The sequence below is a fragment of the Prinia subflava genome, chromosome 1, assembly GCF_021018805.1.
Source record: "Prinia subflava isolate CZ2003 ecotype Zambia chromosome 1, Cam_Psub_1.2, whole genome shotgun sequence".
NCBI lineage: Eukaryota > Metazoa > Chordata > Aves > Passeriformes > Cisticolidae > Prinia > Prinia subflava.
The window spans coordinates 61,708,732-61,734,319 of NC_086247.1; the positions used below are offsets into that span (position 1 = coordinate 61,708,732).

The 25,588-nt window shown below is 38.7% G+C and overlaps 1 protein-coding gene across 2 annotated transcripts; it reads right to left on the bottom strand.

Annotated features, from left to right (window-relative positions):
* Positions 1-380: 380 nt before the first annotated feature.
* EXOC3 (exocyst complex component 3) lies at positions 381-25,524 on the bottom strand. 2 transcript variants are annotated; one of them, XM_063398225.1, is made up of 13 exons: positions 25,396-25,524; positions 22,410-22,594; positions 18,374-18,593; positions 15,937-16,618; positions 11,644-11,761; positions 9,092-9,217; positions 7,555-7,655; positions 6,956-7,066; positions 6,077-6,227; positions 5,182-5,304; positions 3,145-3,306; positions 1,836-1,963; positions 381-1,324 (listed from the first exon to the last, which is right to left on the bottom strand). In XM_063398225.1, the coding sequence occupies exons 2-13, from the start codon at positions 22,551-22,553 to the stop codon at positions 1,153-1,155; spliced, it is 2,238 nt and encodes a 745-aa protein (XP_063254295.1). In that variant the 5' UTR covers positions 22,554-22,594; positions 25,396-25,524; the 3' UTR covers positions 381-1,152. The 2 variants fall into 2 exon arrangements, with proteins under 2 accessions (XP_063254295.1, XP_063254284.1); XM_063398214.1 differs by having other exon boundaries at positions 25,338-25,465.
* Positions 25,525-25,588: the final 64 nt, after the last annotated feature.

The window sequence follows — 25,588 nt, forward strand, 5'->3', positions numbered from 1 at the left end:
CCCTTCAAGCATGGAGATACCAAGATGACGCTCCACTGAACCATCTCTGGGGACATCCCTGTCCCTGCAGGAAGGCACAATGTCACATCTATCCTTTCTCCCAACTGCTGCCCCTGTACAGACCTCTGCTGGGGACAGGACTGCAATGGCACAAGGCCTGCGTGGCCACAGGCCAAAGGCATTACATACACAACGTCCAGAATGTTAAATTTAAACAATGTAGGCCCCTGCCTTCCTTGTGCTTACCTCTGACAGCTCTGGTCAGGTACTAAGAGATAATGCCTTAAATGTGTCCTTCATCAATTCTGAATTCACAATTGTCTAGTACTATTTTCTAATTACATTCATCTGAAAATACTGTGGAAAGAAAACCTAGTATCTTGTGTTTTCAGAAAACTATTAAATCCTATTTTTATTCACACTCGGAACAACAACAAGAAGATTTACATGCTCTGTAAATCTGCAGTCATAGCTGAACATAGCAATGGTTTAACATTTTATTCAACTGGTGTGCTTTATGTGCTGTTTTTAGTGAATCAGTGAAAAAAATTGTACCTTATGTCTTTATTCATTCAACCTATAAATCAAATTGCACTGTAGCAATTTCATTCAGTCCTTTAAGTCAGGAAACTGATTTCATAATTAAGCTTTCTGCAATAAACTATTTTACACCAAAGTAAGTACATACACAAAATATAATGTGAAAGTGGGTTGACATTAACACTGAATGCAGTGCCATATAAAGACAGTTCTAAAGGAGTCTCAGGTATTGGAAGTGATGTATGTTAGTATATCCAGCATTAATACAGCTCTGCAGGTTTTGGTATAAATATCTTTATATAGCATTGCAGTGCACTGTGCAGACCTATTCCACAAGAAAAATGTATTTGCTGACAGCAAAACCAGCTGTGACAAACAGTCAGTAAAAAAGCTCCATGCCATTAAAAGCTTCTTTCTTCAAACATGACCTTTAATCCTTCTTCTTTCAGAAATCTTGCATTTCCTCACATCCAAGTCTTTAGAAAGAAACATGCCTAGCAAATATCAATGTCTATTGAACTTCACTCAAAACAGCATTGCCAAATTCGCCCACAAATATTTCAAACCTGTTGATCCCAGAGCAGTAATGACACACAAACACAGAGTTGTCAATTACTTAAGCAGTTTTGGCACAGTGAGAGTAGGAACTGTAATTTCTTTAAAAATTGGCACGTAGTTTGGATTCGGCTGGCTTGGACCTTGATCCAAAGTTTCAATGATAGTCTGCTTCATATCTCTGCTGGCATCGCCCCTCACTGTCAGCAACGCTGCAATGTGGTCATCCCTGCCAAAGGAAACGTGGAAAACTGGCATTAGGAGGCTTTGCACAAGTAAGATTTTGTCAAAATCAGCACTTAACTGGCAATCCTTTCACTGAGTTTGAGCAGGTATTTTTTATTCTTAATCATATCTCTACTCACTCAGAACTGGTTTTTCCTGCTCAATATAAAGCACTGTTTTGGCTGCTTCTAGGACTCTAAAACCTATTTTATCCTTCCAACATAAGGATATGTTGGAACTGAACACTTTTCAGAACTGAAGACTTTTCAGTATTCCTCTGCAATATGGAAGTAGTTGTAACTCCTAGTCCAGCTCACATACACTGATAATAATAAACAAAAATAATAATAATAATAAATAATTGGCATCATTTTCCACAAGAAAGTGTTTACATTCTAAAATATGAAAAAATATGAACACATTTTCACACTGCTTTGAATTTCAAAATTTGCCCAAAACCCAAGGAAATTATGATGTTATCTATATATATCAAATCTGAGGGCAAGGAGAATTACCTGATATCTGGGTATTTACTGACTAAAGTTGAAACTTCCAGATAGAGCAGTGAAGGATCAGTCAGCTTGATAACCTCTGCAATGGCTTCAATGATGTCACAGAGTCCTTCAGTGTCCTCTCCAGAACCCTACAAAAGTAAACAAAAAATATTAAAAATGGCCCAAAACAATAAGAGCAATACCCCTCAAATCTACAAATAATCCTTTAATTAATATTTTGTCTGACAATGCCCTTGAATTTCCCAAAAAGCTGAATTTTCAGAGATTAAAAAAACCAAAATATTTGTGAATTGTCACCATAATCCTTTTCTCTCCCTGTTCTTCAATCAGAGACCTACTCTGAGAATATCAGTGAAGGATGTAGTGTCCTACAAACAATATGTTGCATTTATCCACATGGTGACACATTCTAGTCTTCAACTTTGGGTAATTATGAACTTAAACATTAGGAATAACTGACATGGAAGCCAGATCTCTTCTGAAACATTTCTTCAAAACTGGCCCTCTGTTAGATCCCTTCAGGTCATCTGGCCACCAAAGCAGCTTTCAGCTTTGGTGATTGATTGAAATGTAGCTATTTAAACTCTGGACTGTTTTAGTATCCTTAATTCAAGCTCATCTCATTCTGCCAATCAGGTATGGTTTGTTTCCTTGATTCTACAACCTCTTCCATCAACTACCCTAGTTTTTCAGGCTTTATCTTTCTGTCCATTCTTTTATCACTGGTTGGCCCTAGGAGCTTTCTTGAAGATCCTGTTCCTTATGCAGCTAAAACTTTTAGGCCTGTCTTGTACATTGATTTTCAAATACCTTTTTTTAGCCTGTCTTTTCTATTTCTACTGGACTTTAAATGGAGTCAACATACTCGTCTTATTGATCCAAATGAGCACACTGCATACTCCTTAGCTAGTAAGTAATGGCATCTATTTGATGCCAGATCAGCCTTTCTTCTGGCCAGGAAAAGGAAAGACAGATTTTTTTTAACTCTTTTTAACTCTTTTTTCTTTCACTTACTACTGTGAATTCTCTGACACTACCCATCTCTCTGAGGCCATTCAAAATTTTAGCTGCAGAGCGCTGTATAAACACAAAGCAGTAGAAACTGGTGCTCAGGAATTTTAGCAGCTGGCCTGTGTTCAGAATCTCCATCTGTGCCCTCAGCTGGCATCCTCTGATATTCCCAAGTCACTCAACGTTTTGGAGACATGGAGATTTAACTCTAGCCATTTCCCCCACGCAATAAACATGTGTGGTTATGGTAATTTACCATTACCATAGGTTAACAGCACTACCCAAAGCAAATACTTACAGCTGCAAGCTTCTTAAACAAAAATCTGAACTGTTCTGCTTCTTTGATCATTCTTTCTGCACCCTCTTTTCTCTCCTCTGCATTCTTGAAAGATATCCGTTTCAGCATGATTGCTCTGATGTATTCCACAACTACGCGCCGATGGGCCTCAAGAGTCATTGTCTGAGAAATGAAAAAGGTGGAGGATTATGCCAGATACCTGCAGATGTAGCCATGATTTTTAGGCTTTGAACTGTGTATTTGCATCTAAACACCAGTATACAAATTTTGCTAATACAGACTGAGCTGTTTTAGATTTTTTAGACAGTGCTAACAGAAATTAAAATCTCTCCTTCCCTAACGATGAGCCAATCACAAGAAGCAACAAACCAAGATATCTTTAATAACATGTCTGAGCTTTTTGAGGAGCACCAAAGAACAATCACCTACTCAGATCTTCCTTGACTGATTTGCTGTTCTGCACTTGTCTCTTTATGGGAAATACCTACTGGTACCTGGATGAAGCATCTGGTATTGGTGCAAGAGTAATGCTAAGGTTTGGAAATAAAGAACAAAACTAAAACCCCCAAACCTTCACACGCTTGTTTTTCAACAGGAATGTAACTAGAGTCCTTAAATCCTGCAAGTCCTTAGGTGTTTTGTCTTCCCCTTAAGCATAGTGGCAAAGTTACTTATGACTAAGAAGAAGCTGGTGTAACAAGTAGCCACAAACTTTTTACCATGTTTTATTAGTATGATCAAACTTTAGTTTCAAGTTGTTCTTGAAACATGTTCTTCGGTCAAAATTTGAAAAATAAAGGTTTGAGGAAGGAGAGAGAAGGGGGGAAAATAAAAAAGGGAGAAAACAACAAATTGCAAAGTAATAAAACCTGAAAAAATCCCATCACAAATCAGGGGAAAAAAAGCATGGTCCAGCCTGTGCTAGCACGGGACAATTTTGTGCTGGGAGACAGTGGAAAGGCAGGTATGTTGAAAGCCACAGAATCTCCTTGTAAGCTCCTTCCCCACAAGGTGGCAATAAATGCTACATGATGAAACATACGTGATAGCAGAGATCGGTATTAACACCTCAAAACTCATGCCAAGCACTCATACCTCACAGTAACAAACTAAATCTGGGAAAGAAAGCTGTTCCACGGAAATAGACTAATTCTGGGACTGACCCAACTTATTTTGTGCACTTCTTCTGGACTGAAAATACATATACAATAACGCCTCTAGGATCTGCAAATACTGAAGTTAAGTGGTCATCAGAGAAACTCTGAGCATCTCCCTTTATCACTTTGAGAATTAAGGTAAGAAAGAATAAGTGTATGATTTAGAGACTATCTTTTAAGCACTTCTAAAAGCTTCTTCAAAGACTTCAGCAAATACTGATCTTACTAGCTTCTGGTTTTTTTTCTATTAGGTTCCTAAATGTTAGACAATCATTTAACACTGTCTTATTACATGAACCTGCCTTTAATCTTCTGCATTATTGTACTTGTTTCTATCAATAGAGGAATCCAGATAGCCTTTGACAGACCAGAGGGAAAAAAACCCTAACCTAGCACATTTACTATTATAAGTGCACTTTAAACATTGCTCTGCATTTATTTCTTAACCCTTATGGCACCAAATTCACTATACTTCATTGTATATATTAAAACTTGGAATTACTTGATGTGCATTTATAAAAAAAGTAATTACAGACCAGGAAAGATAGTTTCAAAAGAGCTAATTTTATCTGACTACAAACTTCTGAGGAGAGGTAGGAGAGTACAAACTGGCAAAAATATCTAGTAACATGCCAAGAAGTTTCCTGGACTAAATACTGTAACTTAGATCTTTGACAATATTATAAGCCTGTGAACAAAAAAAAAAAAGTAGTTTCAGACTTCTGCAGTATGAACTGATGAACACTTTTCTCCTTTCCAGTAATGAATCAATTCCAATTTCTGCATTTCAGTTTTGAATTCCGCGTGGTGTTCAGAAATTCCAAATCAACATGATGCTCAAAGTACATTAGCAAAGTATCAGTGCGTATTTTGCACCTACCTTTTTGTAAGGCTTTTTAATTCTTGCAAAGTCATTGAAATAATCCTCTACAGTGACACAGATAGTCCCCACAGCATTAGAGCCCATCAGCCACTTCTTCGTCATCAGCTCATTCAGATGTGGCTGAGAAGGTGACAAACAACAGATCAGATCAGGTTTTTGACAGTTTCATCAGATCAGTGCAATTATTAAAAAATGGGAGACAATTTTAAGTGTTGTCAATTTCTAAACTATGCTTCTCCCATATCCTTCCTCATGTGAGCCACTCAATGTATTTATATTAGTTTATAAAATAAAATAAAAGTAGTTTATTAAAATAAAATTTGTAATAAAATTTTATTACAAATCCTACAAGTCCCAGAGCATCTCTCTTCACCATTTCCTGCTGTTTCTCTAATTGCCCTGTCTCCTTCCCCAAACTCCCAGTTTCTTTATGGCAGTAATTTTTTCCCTGTGGGATTTTATATGAGAAGCTAGAATTCCTAAACATGGAAATCTACCAGACAGAAAGGGCCCACTGTTAGAATCAATTAAATATATTAATTACAGGTGAACTGTACCTGCAATGACTTAATATCAGCAGCAGTTTCCCAAACAACTCTTAGAACTCAACAATACAAGACTAAGTATATCTGCTAGAAAATATTAATTATATACAAAGCACCTGCCTTAAGTTATTCCACAAACCTAATTAGGCAACCCTCCAGTCTCCTACACACAAACTATACCAGTGAAGAACAATACTAATGTGTACTGACACTTTGCTAGCCCATATATAAACCCCACATATTTTATGTATATTTAGCAATCAAAAGGCTCCACAACTACTTCAGTCTGAATTATTTTTTCCTTTCTAAATAATACTTCTGAGTTTTTTGAGGAAAAAAGTTCTAACCTCTAAATCCATGAAGACTTCATCTAGCAGGCTAGAGCAGCCTTCTTTAGCAATGATGTCTAAAGTTGCATCCATGTTTGCATGACTGATTGACAATGTGTCTTCCATGTCACTTTTCAAATATTTTCTTTTCAGACTGATGATAGATTCCCTGTGACAAAAGAAAGGCTTTTCATCACCCACTGAAGTACAACTGCACAACTATTAAATTTTTGGAGTACAAACACAGAAGAAGCCACAGTAGACAGTTATTTCTGCAAGAGAAAACAATGCCTGCTGCTTGCTTTGTAAGCCATAATTTACTCTCTCTCCAGCATGGTTTTGGAGTGGTCAGTGTAGATTACTTATATGTTGGTAGCAAATTGCTGATGATGTGTAGACCTGCAAATGGCAGCAGTTAAGGATGAACAGGAAGTTGGACTGCTCCTCACTGAAACGTGAGCCACGTTCTGATACTCTTCACAGAAGGTCTGCCTTTACTTTTCTCCAGTTCAGTTCACCTTGATCACATTGCTTGAAGGTGATCTGTGAGAGATCCAATGTAAGAGAAGATGGCCAGATCCAGAAAAACTAAAATGACCTTTTGAAATTCTAGAAGCTGAAGATAACTTTTCCTTTGGCAATGAAATTCTTGGAATAACAAGTGGTTTCTCACCAGTGACGAGCAATGGCTTGGATTGCCAAAGGCAAAAGCAATCACAATACCTGCCTGTTAAAACAGTGCTATCTTTAAACTTGTTGCCTTTGTTTAGTCAGCAAAACTATCTTAACTGAAACCCTCTTTGTATGCAAAGGAGACGTTTCTGGGAAGAGGTAGTATTACAGCTGAAGTATCAATAGCTATTTTTCTCACAACATTGCAAGAACATGCAGACTTACTTGAAGGTTTGACAGTTGTTGATGACTGCAATCATGTACTGAACATAGCACTGAGGATACTGACGATTTTTAAGATGATCTTCTTTATACAATTGTGCTTCATCTTTGTACCTGTGACACATACAAGGAATGGCATTAAACAGACACAAATCTGTAAGAACTCAAATACACCCATAGGACCAAATGCTTCATAAGGGCCTGTCAGATATTCAGAAGTACTTTATGAAGGGTGTGTTGCTCATGTGATGTTTAGTCTTTCTGTTCCATGCAGAATCCAGTCAAGGAGGTGTTTTCACACTTCCGTTAGAGAAAAAGTTATAAAATTTGAGATATGTAAGAAAGCAGAACTGACTCAAAAAATCACAAGCTTTCCGTAGGCAGGTGAAAGTGCCACTCACCAGCACAGAGGAACTTCTGCAGTGAAACTGGAGAAGGGAAAAAAGGAAGAAAAGGAAGGGGAAGAAAAACTTGCCCACTGTGATGGGAAGAAGACAAAGCAATAAAGAAACATCCAAACAAAAAAAACCAAATATTGGAACTGTAGGAACAAAGAGACACCGAGGTAGGATAAAGCATTTGCATTTAAAACATTATGTTACCTGGTTAGAAATGAATTCATTTGCTGAAGACATAGAATGAGTACCTTTGTTTTCAAATCTTCATTTATCTGAGCAGCCACCTGAAGATTCTGCTCAAACATCTAAGACAAAAAAGGTTTAATTATAAAGAGAGGCCTTTAGCAGTGGTAAAACAAAGACAGAATTCCTATCCTACAGTCTTGGAGACTCTCACTAACAACAGCTCTACAGATGCCTTTTGTTGGCTTTGTTGGTTTTTTTTCAGACAAGCCCACTGACTAAACCAAAAGCCACTATTTTCACAACTGTATTTCATATATTATTGACAACCATTAATGCATGCTGCAGTGTTCTCCTGATACTGCAAACAGCTGCATTTTTTTCTTCAGCAAAACAATACTTAATCTCTTTAATTCAGTAGTGCTTTGGCTTTACAAAGTATCAAAGTTCTAGGGTCAGCTCCTGCAGCTAGTAGTGAACAGCCCTACAACTCAATTCCTTTGTTTCTTCTATATATGCAAGTAGTGAGCTCACACAAGTGAAATAAAAGAGCCTCTAAACTTTAGAAACACAAGCAGGTACAAGATCTAGGTGACTTACAGACAACTGTGTTTGAGAGGAGGGAAACCAGAAAGGAAGAATACAAAGCCAGGTGGAAACATGAGCTGTTTCTATGCTAAGATGATTTTGAAAATTTCCCTGCTACATGCACCTCAGCACTGCAATCCTTCTCAGGACGTCACTAGAGCCAATAATCAGCCACCAGTTTCTCTGACATCACACACCTTCTGAAAATGATTAGATGAAGTAAACCTTGGCACAAGTACAAATGTGAAAGAATGTAGCAAAAAACCTGGTATAAGGTGGAAAAAAAAATAAAGAGGGAAACAAATGCAGGAAGAAGAGATAACCTATCTTTCACTTTCAAAACTTTCCACTACCGACAGCAGGGTGGTGCAGGCATGGGAATTTTTGCAGCTTTATTTTTTTAAGGCTTTTAGAAACAGCCTTATCTTTTCTGGTTTTTATTTGGACAGGCATTCATGTTAACTGTGTTTAAAACAGTAACAGTTTCAACCTTCAATGGAACTTTTTGTTCTAGTATTAAGGTGTTTGTATATAACAAATAATTTATAGTAATAAATACATGCCTAACTACCTTAGCACCATATTAACAAACAGCCTAACTCAGCACTGTATTAACAAAAACTGTTCTAAGAAGTCATATTTCATCTGGTGGGCTTTTACTGCAGCTTTACATCAACAGACCTAAGTAAAAGCAGCTCATAATTACAAATATCAACTAAACAGGCTGGGGAAAATATGTTTCTAATCTACACGTAAAAAAGAACTATGCCTTTAAGCATTGAAGTAAAGAAGGTAAACAAAAATCTTCAAAGAAACAACCCCTCCAACTAACAGCTCTACAGGTAAAAAAAAATCCACTGTACTTCAAAAGACAGAAACCAGAGTGTTCTAGAAAGTTTGGCTTCCCCTCCATTACTCCAAATGAATGTATTGCTTCTGTAGACTTTCTAGAATAAACAGGTTGTCTTACCTGAAAAACAATAGCTGGGAGTGTGGTCTGATAGTACCCATCTTGATCTGCTTCTGGTTCAGTTTCTTTTATCCAGTCTTTTTTATCTGTCTCCAGTGCTTTTCGCAGCCAGCCAATGATGTTAGACTTCATTAAATAAAGCAATCAACAGAAAGAAAAGATTTAATTTAACACAACAAAACCCCCTTCTACAATATCTAGAATAGCAGACATTTCCATAATGAAGAGTGGCACAGTAATAGATAATGCTGACCACTCTTGCCATCCCTGCAGGATATAGGTAACAGACAAATTAAAATTTGCATTGACAAAGACAAAGGTTAGTACTGGAACACAAGTGGAGTAGTTTGAAGCTTAGACACATTTTGGAAGGGGAGTGCTGGAAACACAAAGGGCAGGTCAGTTTGTCAGGTCAACATATTTACTAATTTTGGAAGAATTTATTAAGGCTCAGGCTTTAGGTTTCAAAGTGAATTTTTCAGCAGCAGAAAAAAGTAGGGTAATACTTAATGTAGGAAAAATAGCACGTATTTTCCTGTACTTCCTTTTACACCTAGGTTTTAGGAAACTGGTGCTCATTATTGCCAGGGACAAAACCCAGGATTAAATTAAATGGGCTGTACTTCTTGGAACACGAGTGCTGCTCATGTTCATGTACACAGCGACTGTACAATGGCTGGCTCTCCTCCCATCTGCCCAGGACATTGTAGAACACACACACACGTTAAGAACAACTGGGCTTAGAAGGAGATAAGGCCAGTTTTGTGCATGACACATACCACAGGCCTATTCACAAGAGTAAAGACCAGCATGTTTGCTAAATATATAACTGGCTTTGATTTCTGCCTTGCTTGGGTTGATGATTTCTGCCTCTTTTCTGCTTTGTTCACGTCTGCTTAAAACCTGTAGTAATAAAAATGTTTGTACCTCTTTCCAACATGTTACAGGTGTATTACTGTGCCCCACCATTCAAAGTTACACATTGCCAGTAGGCACAAACAGAAAGGTCACAGAAGTCCATACAGTACCCTCTTCAATTGTGCAAAATGATGCACTACCTTCCTTTCTCATAAGCATGGAATTGCTCTAATGAGATATGACTTGCATGACTTAACCTTTTAAGCCAGCAGCAGAAGAGACTTTTTTCACCTTAAGATCAGCATTTACAGACTTTTTTTCATGCTGAGATGACTGGAAAAATAACATGCTAGAAATCTGTTAAAATCTATTAGCATTTTATTTTTCTCATGACATTTTTGTTGATGTAAACATCAGTATTTAAGTTGATAGTCCCAACTTGTACTTAGCCATACAGAACTAGTTACATTGTATTTAAAAACACTTTTAAACAACATCAAAAGAAATAAGGTAGAAGTGAAATAGGTAGTTACAGTATTTTCTGCCTTAAAAGAAAGATGCAGCCAAAAATTAAAACCAGCAAAAAGAAAGCCACTCTGTTTACCAGAGTAGCAAATTTGTTTTGTTTGTATTCTACAAATAAAATAAAGCAACATTCTATACATAATATTTTTCAGTAAGTAAGGAAAAGATCAATTCTAGAAAACCAATATAGGTGCATTTTTTCATGCTAAGTGAGGACAAAATTAATTCAAAGGCATTTCCTGAGTAAAGGCAAAAGTAGCATGAGAAACAAACCCTTTTGTCCTAAAGGTAAGTGCAGAAAAATAAATTTGCATAAAAGTCCTAGTAAAGCTAATGGGAAGCACAGCCTCTACTGACAGCTTCCTTGAGTCATTACCAGATTGGTTCATATTATTGTGAAGAGTATAAAGTTCAAGTAGTTGCTGTTGCTGGACATGTTTTAGTAGCTGACACATCCAGGGAAGCACAAAAATTTCCCTCCTCTGCTTAGCAGAGCTCCTAAAATTAGGAGGAATTCACTGAATGACGTAAGAACAGCAATGCCAAAGTTACAACTACCCAAATATCCACTCTTGGAGGCAATTAGTGGATCTGACAATCACATAATGATCACTTTGCCATGAAGGTGACCAGTTTCTAGTGACTCTTAGGATAACAAAGAAGCCGTGCCTTTATATTTAAGATACATGTGAAATGGCATCCACAAAAGGAAATGATGCTCATGCAGTTAAGAGGCATGAAAGGAAAGAGGCTGTTAAAAGAATCAAACTGGCAAACATGAACATCCTGATTACCTTGAAAAGATCACATCTGTACCAAATGTTGATGTGGTTACTATGGGGATCAAACTGCCCACAGTGTCTTTTTAAGTGCTAACATACTAGGACTGTGAATTTAGGCATATGAAGACTGGAATCCCTTCCTTTCTAATAAATTATTAGTAGTAGTCCATACAGCATAACTACTCCTTGAAATGTCATTATTTACATATATAAAATCATCTGATTATGACTTTATAAAGAAACTTACACATAGGATATGAAAACTTTTATAAAAATGATGGTATTGGATTCACATTTGTCACAGTTTTCTCTGATGGAGGAGCAGCACTGAGCTACTAATGCAGCTATAAACTGATCTGAATGTGCCTTTGCACTGTTACTACTCACAGTGAGAGTTGACATATACTTGCTGAGAAGCTGGTCTACCACACTTTGTGAAATCAGATCATCCAGAGAATTTACATCCACTTCAGGAGATAGTTCTGAATTTCCCATCATCTCTGCACTGAATTAAAAAAAAAAAAAGAATAAAACATTGCAGATTAATAAAGAAAAATGAGATAAAAAGTTTAAAATTTAAAAACTATGCAACTTCTTCTGTATGTTCATTGTAAAGGGCAATTTTCCAATACCTACACATTTCAAAAAATAGCAACTGCAACAATAAATGCATGTACAAGAAATGTAAATAAAACTATATGAACAAAAGAACAGAATGTAAAAGCTACAGCCCAAGATATAATAAAAATATTATAGACATTTAAATATACAACCTTTCCATGCATTCCTTACTTTTATGAACAAGAATTAATGATTACTTGAAATGAAATAAAAGCCAACCGGTTGAGCCTGTGGGCTCTTTGTAGGGGACATTTTTATATATCTTTTAAATTTCAGAGGTGATGACAGACAATTTATACATTTTGAATTTTAGAGGAGTAAAGATCAGTGACAAGTATGAATTACTGTCCTCAGATCCTCAAAAAAGCTTCTGTTTTGGTACTTGTATCACATCCATGTAAAAATTAAAATATATTAAAAGAAAAGCTACCTATGCTTCCTGTCTTGGTAAAGAATATAGCTAATCTAAGAGGAAGAAGCATCTTTCAAGACTAATCAAAGGTGCACTTCGTGGGTACTGCAAAAGAGCAATTGTTTGCAAAGGAAAGCTCTTGATTTCATAGGATTTGAAAGAAACTAGAGCAAAATATTTTGACAAGGATTATATAAAATTAATACTTTTCAGTGATATTTTGCATCTATATAAGATCATACAGTGAGTGGCTTGTGTAATCAAAAAATCCCCAAAGCTATACCAAAGCACAATATAGCAAGAACTCTTAATATTTCATGCTCAAAAAAATCAATAAGTCAAACCCGCACTCTTCAGAGAGTGCTTTATTAACAGCTGATGGAAATATATTCAATCCTAATAACATAAATTGCTTCACATTCAATTTATAGTGTGCTTTTCAGAAGCAAACCACAAATTCTGTATTTGCAGAGGCTACTATAAAAACAAATGGCAACTTAAATTCCTAAACAAGTATCCAGTTTGTATAGTTCTGCAAACTGAAATGGTTTTTTGGGTACACGCAGGGAGTCTGCACAGTGTTGCTTCCACTTCCTGGAAAAAATAAATCTCAAAGCACTGAAAAAACCACTGCAGGTACCAACTTAAATATCAAAATTCTTGTATTTGAAACCATAAAAGCTACTGTGACTGAACATCCTACACTAACAGCATCTTCCTGGCTTGTAAGAAAAGAGATTGAAATTATTTTAAGTGGCTCAATTTATTCAGAAAACTGAATTCCATTCTCTTGCTGTTTACAGAAAAAACACATGTAATAGCAGGACCTGCTCTAGGTTGATTTAGAGGAAATGTGAGAAGCTGTTTACAGCACTGTCATGTTATGAAATATTTCTAGCCTCATTATACATCATTATCCCTGCTGACAAGGCCACAGGGACATTAACCTCTTCTCAAAGCACATCACCTGAAACCCCAAAACAAAGACCAAAAGCTTCTACCTCTGGCCCACAACACAAAAATGACTGTCTTCTTGACTTCTTGACTGTCACAATCAAAGTGTCCAGTGGAAAAGAAGCTGACTCCATCTGTAGCAATCCTGGTGAACTCCCAGCAGTTTTGTCAACACTTGATCAGTATCTCATAAAATTATGCTATAAATATGAGCATTAGGATCTCACAAGACTTATAATTTTCCTCAAACACAGATTAGAGTCCTGGTCCCAACCCAACACAGATTTAATAATAACAGTATGTTTCCAAAACTCTCATTGACTTAATCATGAAAGAGAAACCCACCTAGCACAGTAAAACTCCCACTCAAATATTAAAGGCTCTTAGTTCACATGTAATATCACTTTATTTCTGAGCTGTGAATTGAGCATGTTTCTAAAATATGCTCATGCAGCTTCCATGCAGACACACTCTGATAAAGAACATCCATGATTCTTTTGTAACTCCTACATGGCAAATACTGAAAAAAAGTTGTGCATAACCTTATCAATTCATCACATGGAATAAAACCTCAGTGCTTCTTTTCCCTCAGTATTCTCTCAGCTGGTTTTGAAGTGCAGCTGCAATATGCAAATACAATACAAACTTATATTTTCCCTCTATTATTCACAGTTCTCATGACGCCAGACAGCTCATCCTCCTTCCTAGTTTATTATAAACATACCCCTACAGAGAATTGTTTATTGGATTGTTAAAAGATGTCCAGCAACTGTGATTTGATAAGCTCTGCAAATATCCCAGCTGAGAACTCTTTTTCCCGCTCAGAAACTTGAGCTGATTTCTTCTCGCACTGTGCAGTACCAACCCACAATGGCTAATTCTCATAGAATGATAGAAAATTGTTTGGATTGGACCCTAAAGACCATCCAGTTCAAACCTATTTGCCATGGGCAGGGATGCCACCCTCTAGAACACACTGCTCAGGACCCCATCCAAGCTGGTCTGGAACACTTCCAGGGATGGGGCATCCACAACTTCTTTGGGCAACCGGTTCCAGTAATTATCATCCTATTTATAACCTTTTATTGTAATATACAGGAATACAATTCCTGTACTGCCCTCTTGGGCTTCTGTTTTAGAGAAGAGAGAAAGTCAAAGACTTAATGTTTTCCTTCAAGGTACTTCCTCTAATTTCCATCCCACTTGTTGTGCAGATATGCAAGGAAAAGTGCATTCTCAGCTATCCTGTACTGCATCTACTCCTCCCACTGTTTCCCTTTCTTCACAAGACTCAGCCACCAGGAGCCTCATGACTTGCTTTAGCAAGATTTGTTTGCTTTGTACACAGACATAACATTGGCTTTGCTCCCTCCCTTTGCCCTTCCAATCACACAGATTTAGAGCTTTAGCTCTGAACCGTCTAACTTATTAAAAATCTGCTTTCTGGGGGAAAGGTAGAAGGGCAATTTTAAGACCAAGAATTGCCGTACTGGAACACAAGCCCAGAACATAAATGAAGAGTCTGGGAGCAGGATTTCTGCCAAGGTCTTCCATGAGAAGGACTCGTATCTCTGATTTTCATTCCTGCAGAGTTATTGCTCTGGCCTTCAAAAGAAGAAAAGACCAATTAACTTAGCTGCTTATTAGTGGCTGTACCTCTCTTATACCCTCCATGGGTACCTAAGTATGCTCAAGTGGGTGCTCCTGATTGCTCCTTGCAGGGAAGAAAAACCAGGAGGACTTTGCAGTGCAAAGCAGAGTGCTGAACACAAACCTCAAAGCTGGTTATGAGACCTCTCCAGAACAGTATTTTCTCCTACTTAGGTGCTTTATGGTACTATACTCTAAACCCACCAAGTGTCTAAACCTGTTGCATTAGTGATATTGAACAATTGAAGACACCAAAAGAACACACAGCACAGAACCTGGGTCAATGCCAGCTATTCAGAACAGGATTACAGTCATGAGCCACAGAAAGGCTAGCAGCACTTTTTCCCAAACAAATCTGTTGCTCTAGTAACTACATGCCAGTAAAAACTAAACAGTTGCCACTTGAGCTGTTTCTGCCTGGAAGATGAAAAAGAAAACCCAACAAATCCTCCACAATGCCAAAGTTATCCCAACAAATCAGACAAGTCAAACAAATAAGCATAAGACTACCACAGAAAACAACCTGTAAGTCGAAATTCTACTAAATAAACAAATCATCACACAGTTTTGAGAGAAAACCTAAAGGAAGTCACCACATTCTTTCCATTTAACAGTAATGAGGCAACTGAAGCAGTCCCACCCCCTGTAGAAGAGAACAATAGAAAGTTAATAATCACACAGGTCTTCCAGGGCCATGGCCACAACAAACATTTTGTTTCACACACCAGCTCTGTCTCCTTTTCTTCCCAATACTTCACCAAACTGGTACATAAATACAAGGTGACTGTAGCTTCATGCAGGCCTTCAACTGCATTAAAATTTTAAGCATCTCAAAATTATATATTATAAAATGCAAACAAGTTTTAAGAAGCAATTTCCAGGAAGTAGAATGTGTAATGAATAGTAAAGAACTTGCTAGTTTGATATTATCCCTTTTCTGTTTTATCTTTTTGCATGTTAACAGACATGCAAATACTAACTCAAACTGTGTTTTGCATGTCTCCTCTCACTTATTCCTAACAAAAAATATAAGGGGGCCTTACCTAGTGTATGTATTCAAAACCCAAGTTAGAAGGCTAACGATCTCATTTGCTTCCAGATCCTCTGCAGCAAGTTCCTGCATTCGGGTGGCCAAAGCTTGATGGTACATGTTTAGCAACCTGTTGAAAATGTCGTAATGTGGAGGAAAGCACTGATCCAGCAGGGTCTTAGCCACGAGCAGGTCATCAAGGACGTATTTACGGATGATTTCAAGGTGCCGCACAAGCCACATTTTGTCAGATTCTCTGGTGTCTGCCTGAGTGCCTTCAATCCGTGTGCTCACAGTTCTCTCCAAAATATTGAACATTTTTTCTTTCCACTTCTTTGGTCTGCCAGGAGGTATGAACCCAGTCTGTTTTTTCCTGTCTAACATGCGCCTGTCAATTTTCTCCTCTCTCTCAATTATCCTCACAACAGAGACAAGCAAGGTTGGATCTCGACGGACTGTAACAAGAGATCTCTGAACCACCATCCAAAGCTGCTTTGCCAATTCCTCGGAGAGTTTCTGCATGTCCCCAAAGTACGTGTGGATGAGGTTCATGTCGTGGGTGTTTTTGCTGTCCATGCGGTACTGCTCGTACATCAGGTTATCCCGAGAACACTCCAAATCCATCAGCTTCCGGTGAGCCTGCAGCAGCTCCCCCCGCTCGATCAGGTCGTGGGTCTCCCTGACTATCTCCGGAACTGAAACACAGGCAAAGGAGAAGGAAAATCACACAGAGTACAACACTGCCATCAAAATACAAACAATTAATACAAGACAGTAAAAATACTATGAAGAAACCTGGAGAATAGCTGCAGGAATTATTTGAAAATACTTTAAAGGAAATTATTTTGAAGTGTTCAAAAATTGTTAGTAAATGTTATGTATCTTTATACATTATTAGCTATTGCTCCATTTTCATCAGTGGCTAAACAAAGATCAGAGTGCCAACATAATTTTCTCTCTCCCTCCTGATGCCAAAAAATAAATAAATGAATCCTGGAAAGTCTACTATGAAACAAACTGCAGTGCTGGCCTCCTTACACATTACATAAAAGGCTTTTAACTTGCCTGACTAAAAGTCACTCACTTCATTGAATCTGAGGTTGCATAAACTCAACAAATGCCAAGTTCTACCTCCTTCTTGAACAGTTTTTGCCACTTAAGGTACAAATGAAGGACAGGGATAATTACCTATGCTGCTAAAATATTTAGAAGATTTTTGTCTTTATTATTTTTCTGTGTTTGAGGAATCCTACAGAAGATTATTAGGATCCTGTGGGGTAAGAACTGAAAAACCTCATCAGAAAAATTTGTCACTGCAAAAAAGGCAGCCAGTGATAAAGCTGGCAGCCCACAAAAAGCTGTAATGATTGTGTGTAACTGTCTTTTCAATCATGATATAAACCACTTTGTTTCTAAAACATTTGATCATCTCTGAGCAAAACAACTGTACTGTTTAAACAGCTCCCGGAGGAGATGCTTCATACTAAAAACCTCTCAGAAAGCTTCAAAAGGTTTATTGTCTTGGTTGCATTCATCTGTGTAAAACAAAACAACACCCCCGAAACAACTCCACACTGGAACATGCATAATTCTGCTGATCTTTGTTTTTAATTGCTAGACATTGCATGTAAACTCTTCTCTTTTCTTTAAGTTGCACACTGTATCTGATACTGTAGAAGTTAGGTACACACAGAGAGCAAACTAATCAACCTAGTATGGCTGGGAAGAAATTTTGCTTTATAGGTACACTTTATGTATTAGTATCAGAAGATAAAAGGAGAGAAAATACTGTTTAAATAAAATCCAATTAGTCTGATAGGTTTAGTCCCTGTTACAGGGGTAAGATACTTAAAATTATTTATAAGTAGAGCAGTCCTGGCAAGGAATTCACCATGACTCAAGATGGCATGCAGTGTGCATTCCATCACAGTTACACAAAATTACACAGGTAATCACATTATCTTTACAGTATCCATTTTATTACATTAATCTTATTTCGTTTTGCAAACTCTCACAGAAGTACAACAGTGCAAAATGGTTTTGCCTCCCAAAATCATTTTGCTATTTGTACCCAACAGACTTGCTGTAGGTGTCCAGCTCAGGTGGCAACACACCAGAACTTTACAAATATTCTTTCTGTATTTGTTGCTTCCATATTTCAGTCTTTTATACTAAACATGTTACCCTAGCTACTGATTGCTTGAAAGAAACTTTTTTGTGAGTTGTGTGGGATGGCCAGACTAGAAGTTCCTACAGCACAATTTAGTCTTCATCTATATTAAACGGTTACTAGCTACTTCCCTGTATGTGATGTGTAAGTCATTCTTCCTTCAGTCTTTGTTCCCAGTGAGGTTTAAAGCTCTCAACATTACTTGACAACCTAGCAGGGGTTAGCACCATTCTAAAGTGTTTTCAGTAGGTGATGGATTATATAAAGAACAGCAGATTACCTGAAAATATATTCTTGAGGTTTTCCACAGCAGCTGCCAGCTGGCTGTGTTGCACACAAGCATCCTTAACATCCTTGAGGTTCTCTATAGTGTTGATGCTCTGTCTCCAGTCCTTGTTGACATCTATCAAAGACTGCTGAATGTCCTTCACATCATTCAGTGCATTGTGCAGTTGGCTTAAACCTGTTCGTACTCCATCTAACTGTGACTGTATTGCTGCCTTAAATACAAAAAGAAAAAGAAAGAACCTATATTAATCTTTGTAGATTTCATATTTTCAACATTTCTCAAGATTTAATTTTCATTTCAGTATCTAACAGCTTCAGCAGAAAAAAAAGAAAATCAAATATTATAATTTACTAGAAGTGTGCAAGCTTGCCTATGCACAATGTTGTGTGTGCCCACATATGATTTTTCTGAAGTTCTGAAGCTGTACCTAGTTTTGAAGGACCTCGATACAATCAGTCTGCCCACAAACTAACATAGGAGTTTAGGGAGACAGATTGTAAACTTTATAATCTATATTAAACCAGGATCAAAGGAATGAGACTTCTTTGCATTTCCTTCATAAATTAATTTCAAAGGGGGATATCAAAGAAAGTTGATATTTCATCGGAATGTTTGGTACGTACAGCTTCTCAAAGCATTTTACTAAAGCAATTACAAATTTTTACTTGCAACAGAAAATGGTCTAAAAAAGCCTAAATTTAATTCTGAAATATTCTTAAAAAAACCCCAAAAGCTCCTGAAGGCAAAAAAACCCCAAACCTAAAGCAATTCAGTCAAAACAAACAACAAAACCCCAAAGTGAATGCTATTTCCATGCAGCGAAACATCAATGACCAGACCAACAATGCTACTAGATTATTTTGGCATAAACACAGGTTATGGATATGGATGTCTTGTGACAAGTGACACTTGAAACAATGACTCTTCAAACAGGCTGTTGGGCCTGAATATCATTCAGGTGTCCAGACACCTTACAGAAAATGCATTATAATGCATATCTGAAAGAAATCAGATCACATCCACAGCACATTTTTTAGATACGTAGTTTTAAGAAGACGTGATGAAGGTGAAATCAGGTGAGTGGAAAATGCAACTAGAAATAACAGGCTTCAAAAGACAAGCAAGTCACCAGTGAAAACTCAGCTGCATAATTTGGGGACTTGAGGCAACCAGTAAAGAAAATGAGGCACTGATGATTTTGCTAAGTTCAAAACATGTTTTTTGCCAGACTTTTAAGGCCCAAAGCTTGGACAGTTGTGGAACTTTTTGTTGGATACTAGAAGCCAAAGAGGAAATCCTGGTAACTGCAAACAACATTTACTGTGTTTTAAATGTACTGGGAAAGTCCCAAACAATGCAGTGAGTTTTAAACTAAGATTATTTATGTACTTTCAATTATGACATGCTGATTTTATTGATAAAAATGTATTTTCCTGGTAGACTCAGCACCGTTAAGCAGTAGTAAGGCATTTTTACACTGTTTCTATCTATAGAATTGCTGCATTAACACATTTTTCCTCTACAGGAACTGAGATAATTAGGACACTCAAACACAATCTTCTGCAGCTGACCATAAAGTATTTTAAAAATCACATAATCATTAAATGTTCAATACTTCTGCTTTGATAATTTCTTCTGAGGCAGATCTTCCAAGTATTACATATTCAAATTTTTGCCTATTTATCTTTTGCAGAAATTTTATAATGCTGAACTAAAACTGTCAGGGATCTCAGTCTCTGACACAAAAGGACAAGGAAAATTCTAAAAACAGACATCCATCCATGTTCAGTTTGTCTTCAAATAGTCAGCTGGGGCCAGGGGATGGGGTGCTGGGGCAGGGAACAAAGCACGTCCTAGCCTAGCATTGTAGACTTGGCCTCCTAGAATGTATATCCATTTTCAACTGGACTGAGCATGACTGTATTAAAGAAATGAAAACAGAACTAAGCCATCCTGGAAAAAGGGCTCAAAACTTCTCTCGTGATGTGTTTTCAAGTGACAGCTTTGGACATGAAGCCAGAATCCTCGCTTCCTGGTCTCCCTACAGCTCAAATACGTGATTGTACAGCAGCTAAGAACCAAATGGAAGAGGATTTATGCATGTTTATGTTCTGGAACACCCATAACCTAGAAACCTCCCTAGGATATGTGTATTTATACAGTGCTTCTTCACAGACAAATTCTTCCATTGATGTGTAAGAGCACAAACAAAAATGGCTGCCAACAATTATAATTTTACAGTCTCTGGAAGAGATTTCAAGCAGCTCTCCTACATTCTGGACTATGGAAGCCAAAAGCACCAGTCTCCAATGCCACCTGGCGCTCTTCTACATATCCTTTCAGAATTCTGCTACTGAAGCCCAAAAATACTGCTTCACTGAGTGCCACCAGTCTCATACACTGAAGAGATGAGTTTGATATGTTTTAAAGCAGTTTTTCATCTAAGAATTTATGTTACATGGGAAGAAATGCAGTGAGGGATATAAAAAAGGGGCATAAGTAAATATACAGCGGAGGATTTGATGAGGATATTTAGATTCACCTGAAGAAAATGATGACAAAGATGGCAGCCTATCCAGTCAGAAAGCAGCACCTAACATGTTCACACTGAAAGATTTTCCATGTGTTCATTCACTCAGATGAAGCAGTAATCAATTCAGCCTGACAAGTCAGCAACTCCTCTGGCTGATGTTCCTGATGTCTGTCTCCCCATCTTCCACACCACACACAGAGAGAGTGTGAATCCACAGCAAGAGCATTTCCTACATCCTCTCTGTGCTCCCATCCATTAGAGTAATTCTCATGGCAAAATCAGCCCTGCTATCCATTGCATCACTAACCAGCACCTTTTTCAGCAATGCATCCTGAGTGGATTAAGGGGTATTGAACTTCTCTTTGGAACAGGTATTTCCAACCACCTACAGATAACTGAACTAACTTAAAGCAAACAATAGTGAAAACAGCTTTAAAGTGGATTTAGGTATTTACGAGACTTACAAAGCTTAGTCACGACTGTCTATAGAAGCAGCCAGGAAAATTACTGTGCTCATATATTGTAAATAGATCACAGTAACTAAAAAGCTGATCCATTATTAATAGACTCTATATGTTTCCTGACTTTAATCTGAAAAGCCCAGTTCAAGAAAAATTTCTGTTTCTATGCTACAAAAATCAACATTTAATTTGCTATATATAAATAGCACATTATATATAAATAGCAAATTTTTGCACTGTGAAAGAAAACTGGTTTTCTTCTACTTCCTACAGACTCCCCCAAAGGAGGAGCCATTAAATAGCTATAAGATAACTTAAGTGGAATGTAAGATTAGATACATGGCTGGTAGTGTACATCATTTCAACCCAAGAGAATGTTTCCCAAAACACTTTTCTAAGACTCTACTCCACCTGCTAGATACAGTGGTCTGAAATGACTGCTGGCAAACATCACTGAAGGAAGAAAACACAGAACTCAGTAATACACAGACAATAAACACATGACGAGCACGCTTCTATTTCAGGCTAAGTCCGTGTGTGTGAATGTGCATCCACTCACGTGTACACATGTGAAGAAGGAGCAAAATCATGAATCACTTCCACAAGAGACGTGATGTATTTTAGCTATCTGCCCTAAACCCATGTGAAAGTCAGAGGGGTAACTGACTGATCCTTTCTCAGATGCAATCATCAATGTTTTGTTACAAGTTCAATATTCAATCACTAAGACAAAGGATTGTTGGCTGACAGGCTGCACAGCAGGGTAGCTGTCCATGAATAAACTGCAAAAGGTACAGGACCTAAGAATACTTGAAGTGTTTGAATAAAACATCAGTAAGATGTACAACATTGGTTTGCATTATCTTCAGAACACAAACTTTCTGGTTTGGATACAAAGCACAAACTGAAGTCCCTGGTTTAAAACTATCCATCTGGATGAAACGCAGATTCAAAAAAATCCCAAAAACAAACCAAAAGGAAAAAAAAATAAAGAAAGTACACCACAGACGCTCAGGTTTATCCAACTTTGTACCTTGAGTCGAGCTTCTACTGAAGCCTTCTTACGAGCTTCCCTTCTGCGATACTGCTCCACTTTATCCAGCTGATCAGGACGCTGCAGCATTCCTGCTACTCTCTGAACAGCTGTTGCCACTGCTTCCCTGTCCGTTTCCTCCATGGTTGATTAGGACCTCAGAACGCCTTCATTACGCAACAGGACTGAAAAGAAATACAACATTTTTTAAAAACACACTTTTTTTTTCATTTGATGGTTATGTGACATTTCAAAATTAACAACTGGAGAATTAACTTAGGCAATAAAAGCAGTGAAACTTGACAGAAGCATCATTAAACCGCATTCTAAAGAGAAGCAATTGGAATTCTACAAGAACTGCATTTAAAGACAGTCTCACAGTTCCCCTGAAATGTTTTTGGTTGCTGTTTTTGCATTTACCTTGCTCTAGGCCTGAATTTTAAAAACAAAACAAAACACCATCAAAAAAACTCACCACCACAAAAGAAGCAAACCTTCACTAAAAGAAGAGATTCTATTTAATCCAAAAGTAGGCTGGCCTATTAAAAGGGTTATAAGACAAGCATAATGGAATCTTGCAGAAAGTTCAAGCAAAAGTCCTACCTCACTCTGAACTACAATTAGGTGGAGCTGAGAGAATCACAGTTCTCCTCAGCAATAGGTCAAATTTACTACCAAAACTGGGGAGAAACATAGCAGATGAAGCTCCAAACCCACAGACTTAACTATAGAGCACTTCCATTTAGGCTTCTGATGGATAAGTTTTTGATTTTCTACTTGTTTTCAATTCTTCTCCCAGTATCAGTCCAGTCCATCAGGGATGATGGGAAAATTATTCAAGTATTTCTCCTCAGTCTCCAGTAGAATTTCTACTGAAGCCAAGACACGCAAGCAAACAAGTATGGGGTAAAGGTAACATCTGCTGTCCATCAAGGCAGACCTGTTCTCTCAAACTTCATTTGCTACTAACAGAAATTAGGGAGGATCTCATCTCCAAAGATGCAATACCATGGTGTCCACAGACCTCTGAGGAACGTATCTGGAGCTCCTCATTGCTTCCAAATTATATCCAACATTCTGTGTCTTTAGTCTTGCAACCAAACAGAACATTTTAGATTCTGCTGCCACAGATAGAGATTATATTCTCTCATACCATATTATTCCTTGAAATTAGATATCTGTTTTCAGAGCAGTCTGTATTCATAAATCCAGGACATCATTTAATCTCAGCAGAACAGTAATCTAAAAACTGTGTAACGAACCATTTAAAAACTGTTTAACAGATCTAAAGAACTGCTCTAAAGAACTGCACAGCACTGAAAGAGCAAAAGCAAGAAAACTCGTGGGACAAGAGAAAGAAAGTTTCATTAATGAAGGAAACTCCCCCCACCAAAAAAACCCTAAGAAATAACCGAAGCAAAGAAAATTGCTCACCATCCCTCATAGGCAAACCAACGCTCCAGCCAGTCTCTGAATAATCACTACCCAGGAAATAAAACCCTGTATTTTATTGCTAAGTATGATATACACTAGGGAATTTCCCTTTGGCCAGTTTGGGTCTGATGTCCCCACTGTGCCCTCTCAATCTCTGTCCATCCCCAGCCTGCTCGAGGGGAGTGGAGGGCAGATTAAGAAAAAGAGAAAGCCTTCACGCTCTACAAGCCTCCTTCAGCCACAGCCAAACACCACGGTGTGAGTAGCATTCTTTTTGTCACAAACTCAAAATACAGACTGTTATAAAGGAAGTTAACTACAATCCAGCTCTGTAGAGCACTGGCAAAATTCCTAATTTTAATATTAGTGAAAAAACATTCCAGGCAAAGTTTGCCTGTGAGCTAGTCCATAAGAGCTTATGTATCAAGTTCCGTATCTCTAACACATTCAAGAATTTCATGCAAAAGTATGAACTTATTCCAGAGTTATTTCTACAGTGTCAACTCGTGTACTTCTTTACTACTGGCCTGGTTAACTCAAACCATTTCTGATTTCTTACTCTTTATGCAAGATCAATTTCCATCACTTGTGCTTTGGAAAGAATACTCCAGTTTTGTTTGGCTCACTCCATTTCCAATCTATAAGGGCTCTACCTAATTTTTTTAAAAAATGTCACTTTAAAATTAGAATTTACCACAGAAATTGTATTCTGCAGCAGAGAGCTTTATCCTGAACTACTGCCTTTATTAAAAATTCTGAATACGCCCTGCAGAGTTACAACACCTTTAGCTCACGTAGTCACTACCCAGGCACATCAAGCAGACCTCGTCAGCACAATCAGAAGCCAGCACACTGTAACACGTCGAGGCAGACAGGCTCTTGTAGAACCACCCAAAAGGAGCAGCAAACTTTAGGAACCCACGTCAACTTCATATAGAAGCTGTGAGTCAAAACTACATACATCTTCAGTGCAAAATACAGGCAGGAGTGAACAAAACTACGTCCCGAGCCGACTCAGGAAGGCTCCAGCTGCAGTCGCACCCTTATTCTCCGGACTCACGCTCCAGAACCAGCGGGGGCGACAGGCTCCCAGGGGCAGGCCCCTGCCCCTCTGCAGAGGAGCTCCTGGGCCCGAGGAAACCCAGGGAGCCCTCCGAACAGAGCTCGGGGGAAGCAGCGGCGGCAGCCCCGGCTGGCAGCCCCAGACCCGCCCGGCTCCTCCCTGGCAGAGGTGGCTCAGCTCGAATCATTCGCACCCACGCAGGTGCCCGTCCCCGCCGAGCAAAGGCCAAAGACCTGCCCGCGGGCACGCCGAGCTCCTTCGCCCTCCGCCGCGGCCCCGGGACAGGACGAGCCCTCAGCACCCCCTTCGGACCCGCCATCCCGAGGGGCTCGCCGGAATCCCCCGGCCCATCCTGCCCCCCGCCCCCTCCGCTTCCCACTACCAGACCGGGGTCCCGACAGCCCGGCAGGGGCCGGCGCGGCGGCGCTCACCGGCGGGGACAGGGCTGGGACAGGGCAGGCAGCACCGGGACGCGCGGCCGCCACTTACCGGGGCCGCGGCCGCCCCTGCTCGGGAAGGCGCTGACAGCCGCCGGTGCGCCGGCGCACGCCCGGCCGCGCACGCGCACCGCGCTGCCGGCGGCACCGCCTCCTCCCACCCACTCCGCTTCCTTTTTTTTTTTTTTTTTTCCTACAGTTTTCCATGTAAGAGGTGCAATAGGTGCTACTGGGGCTTGGTTTAA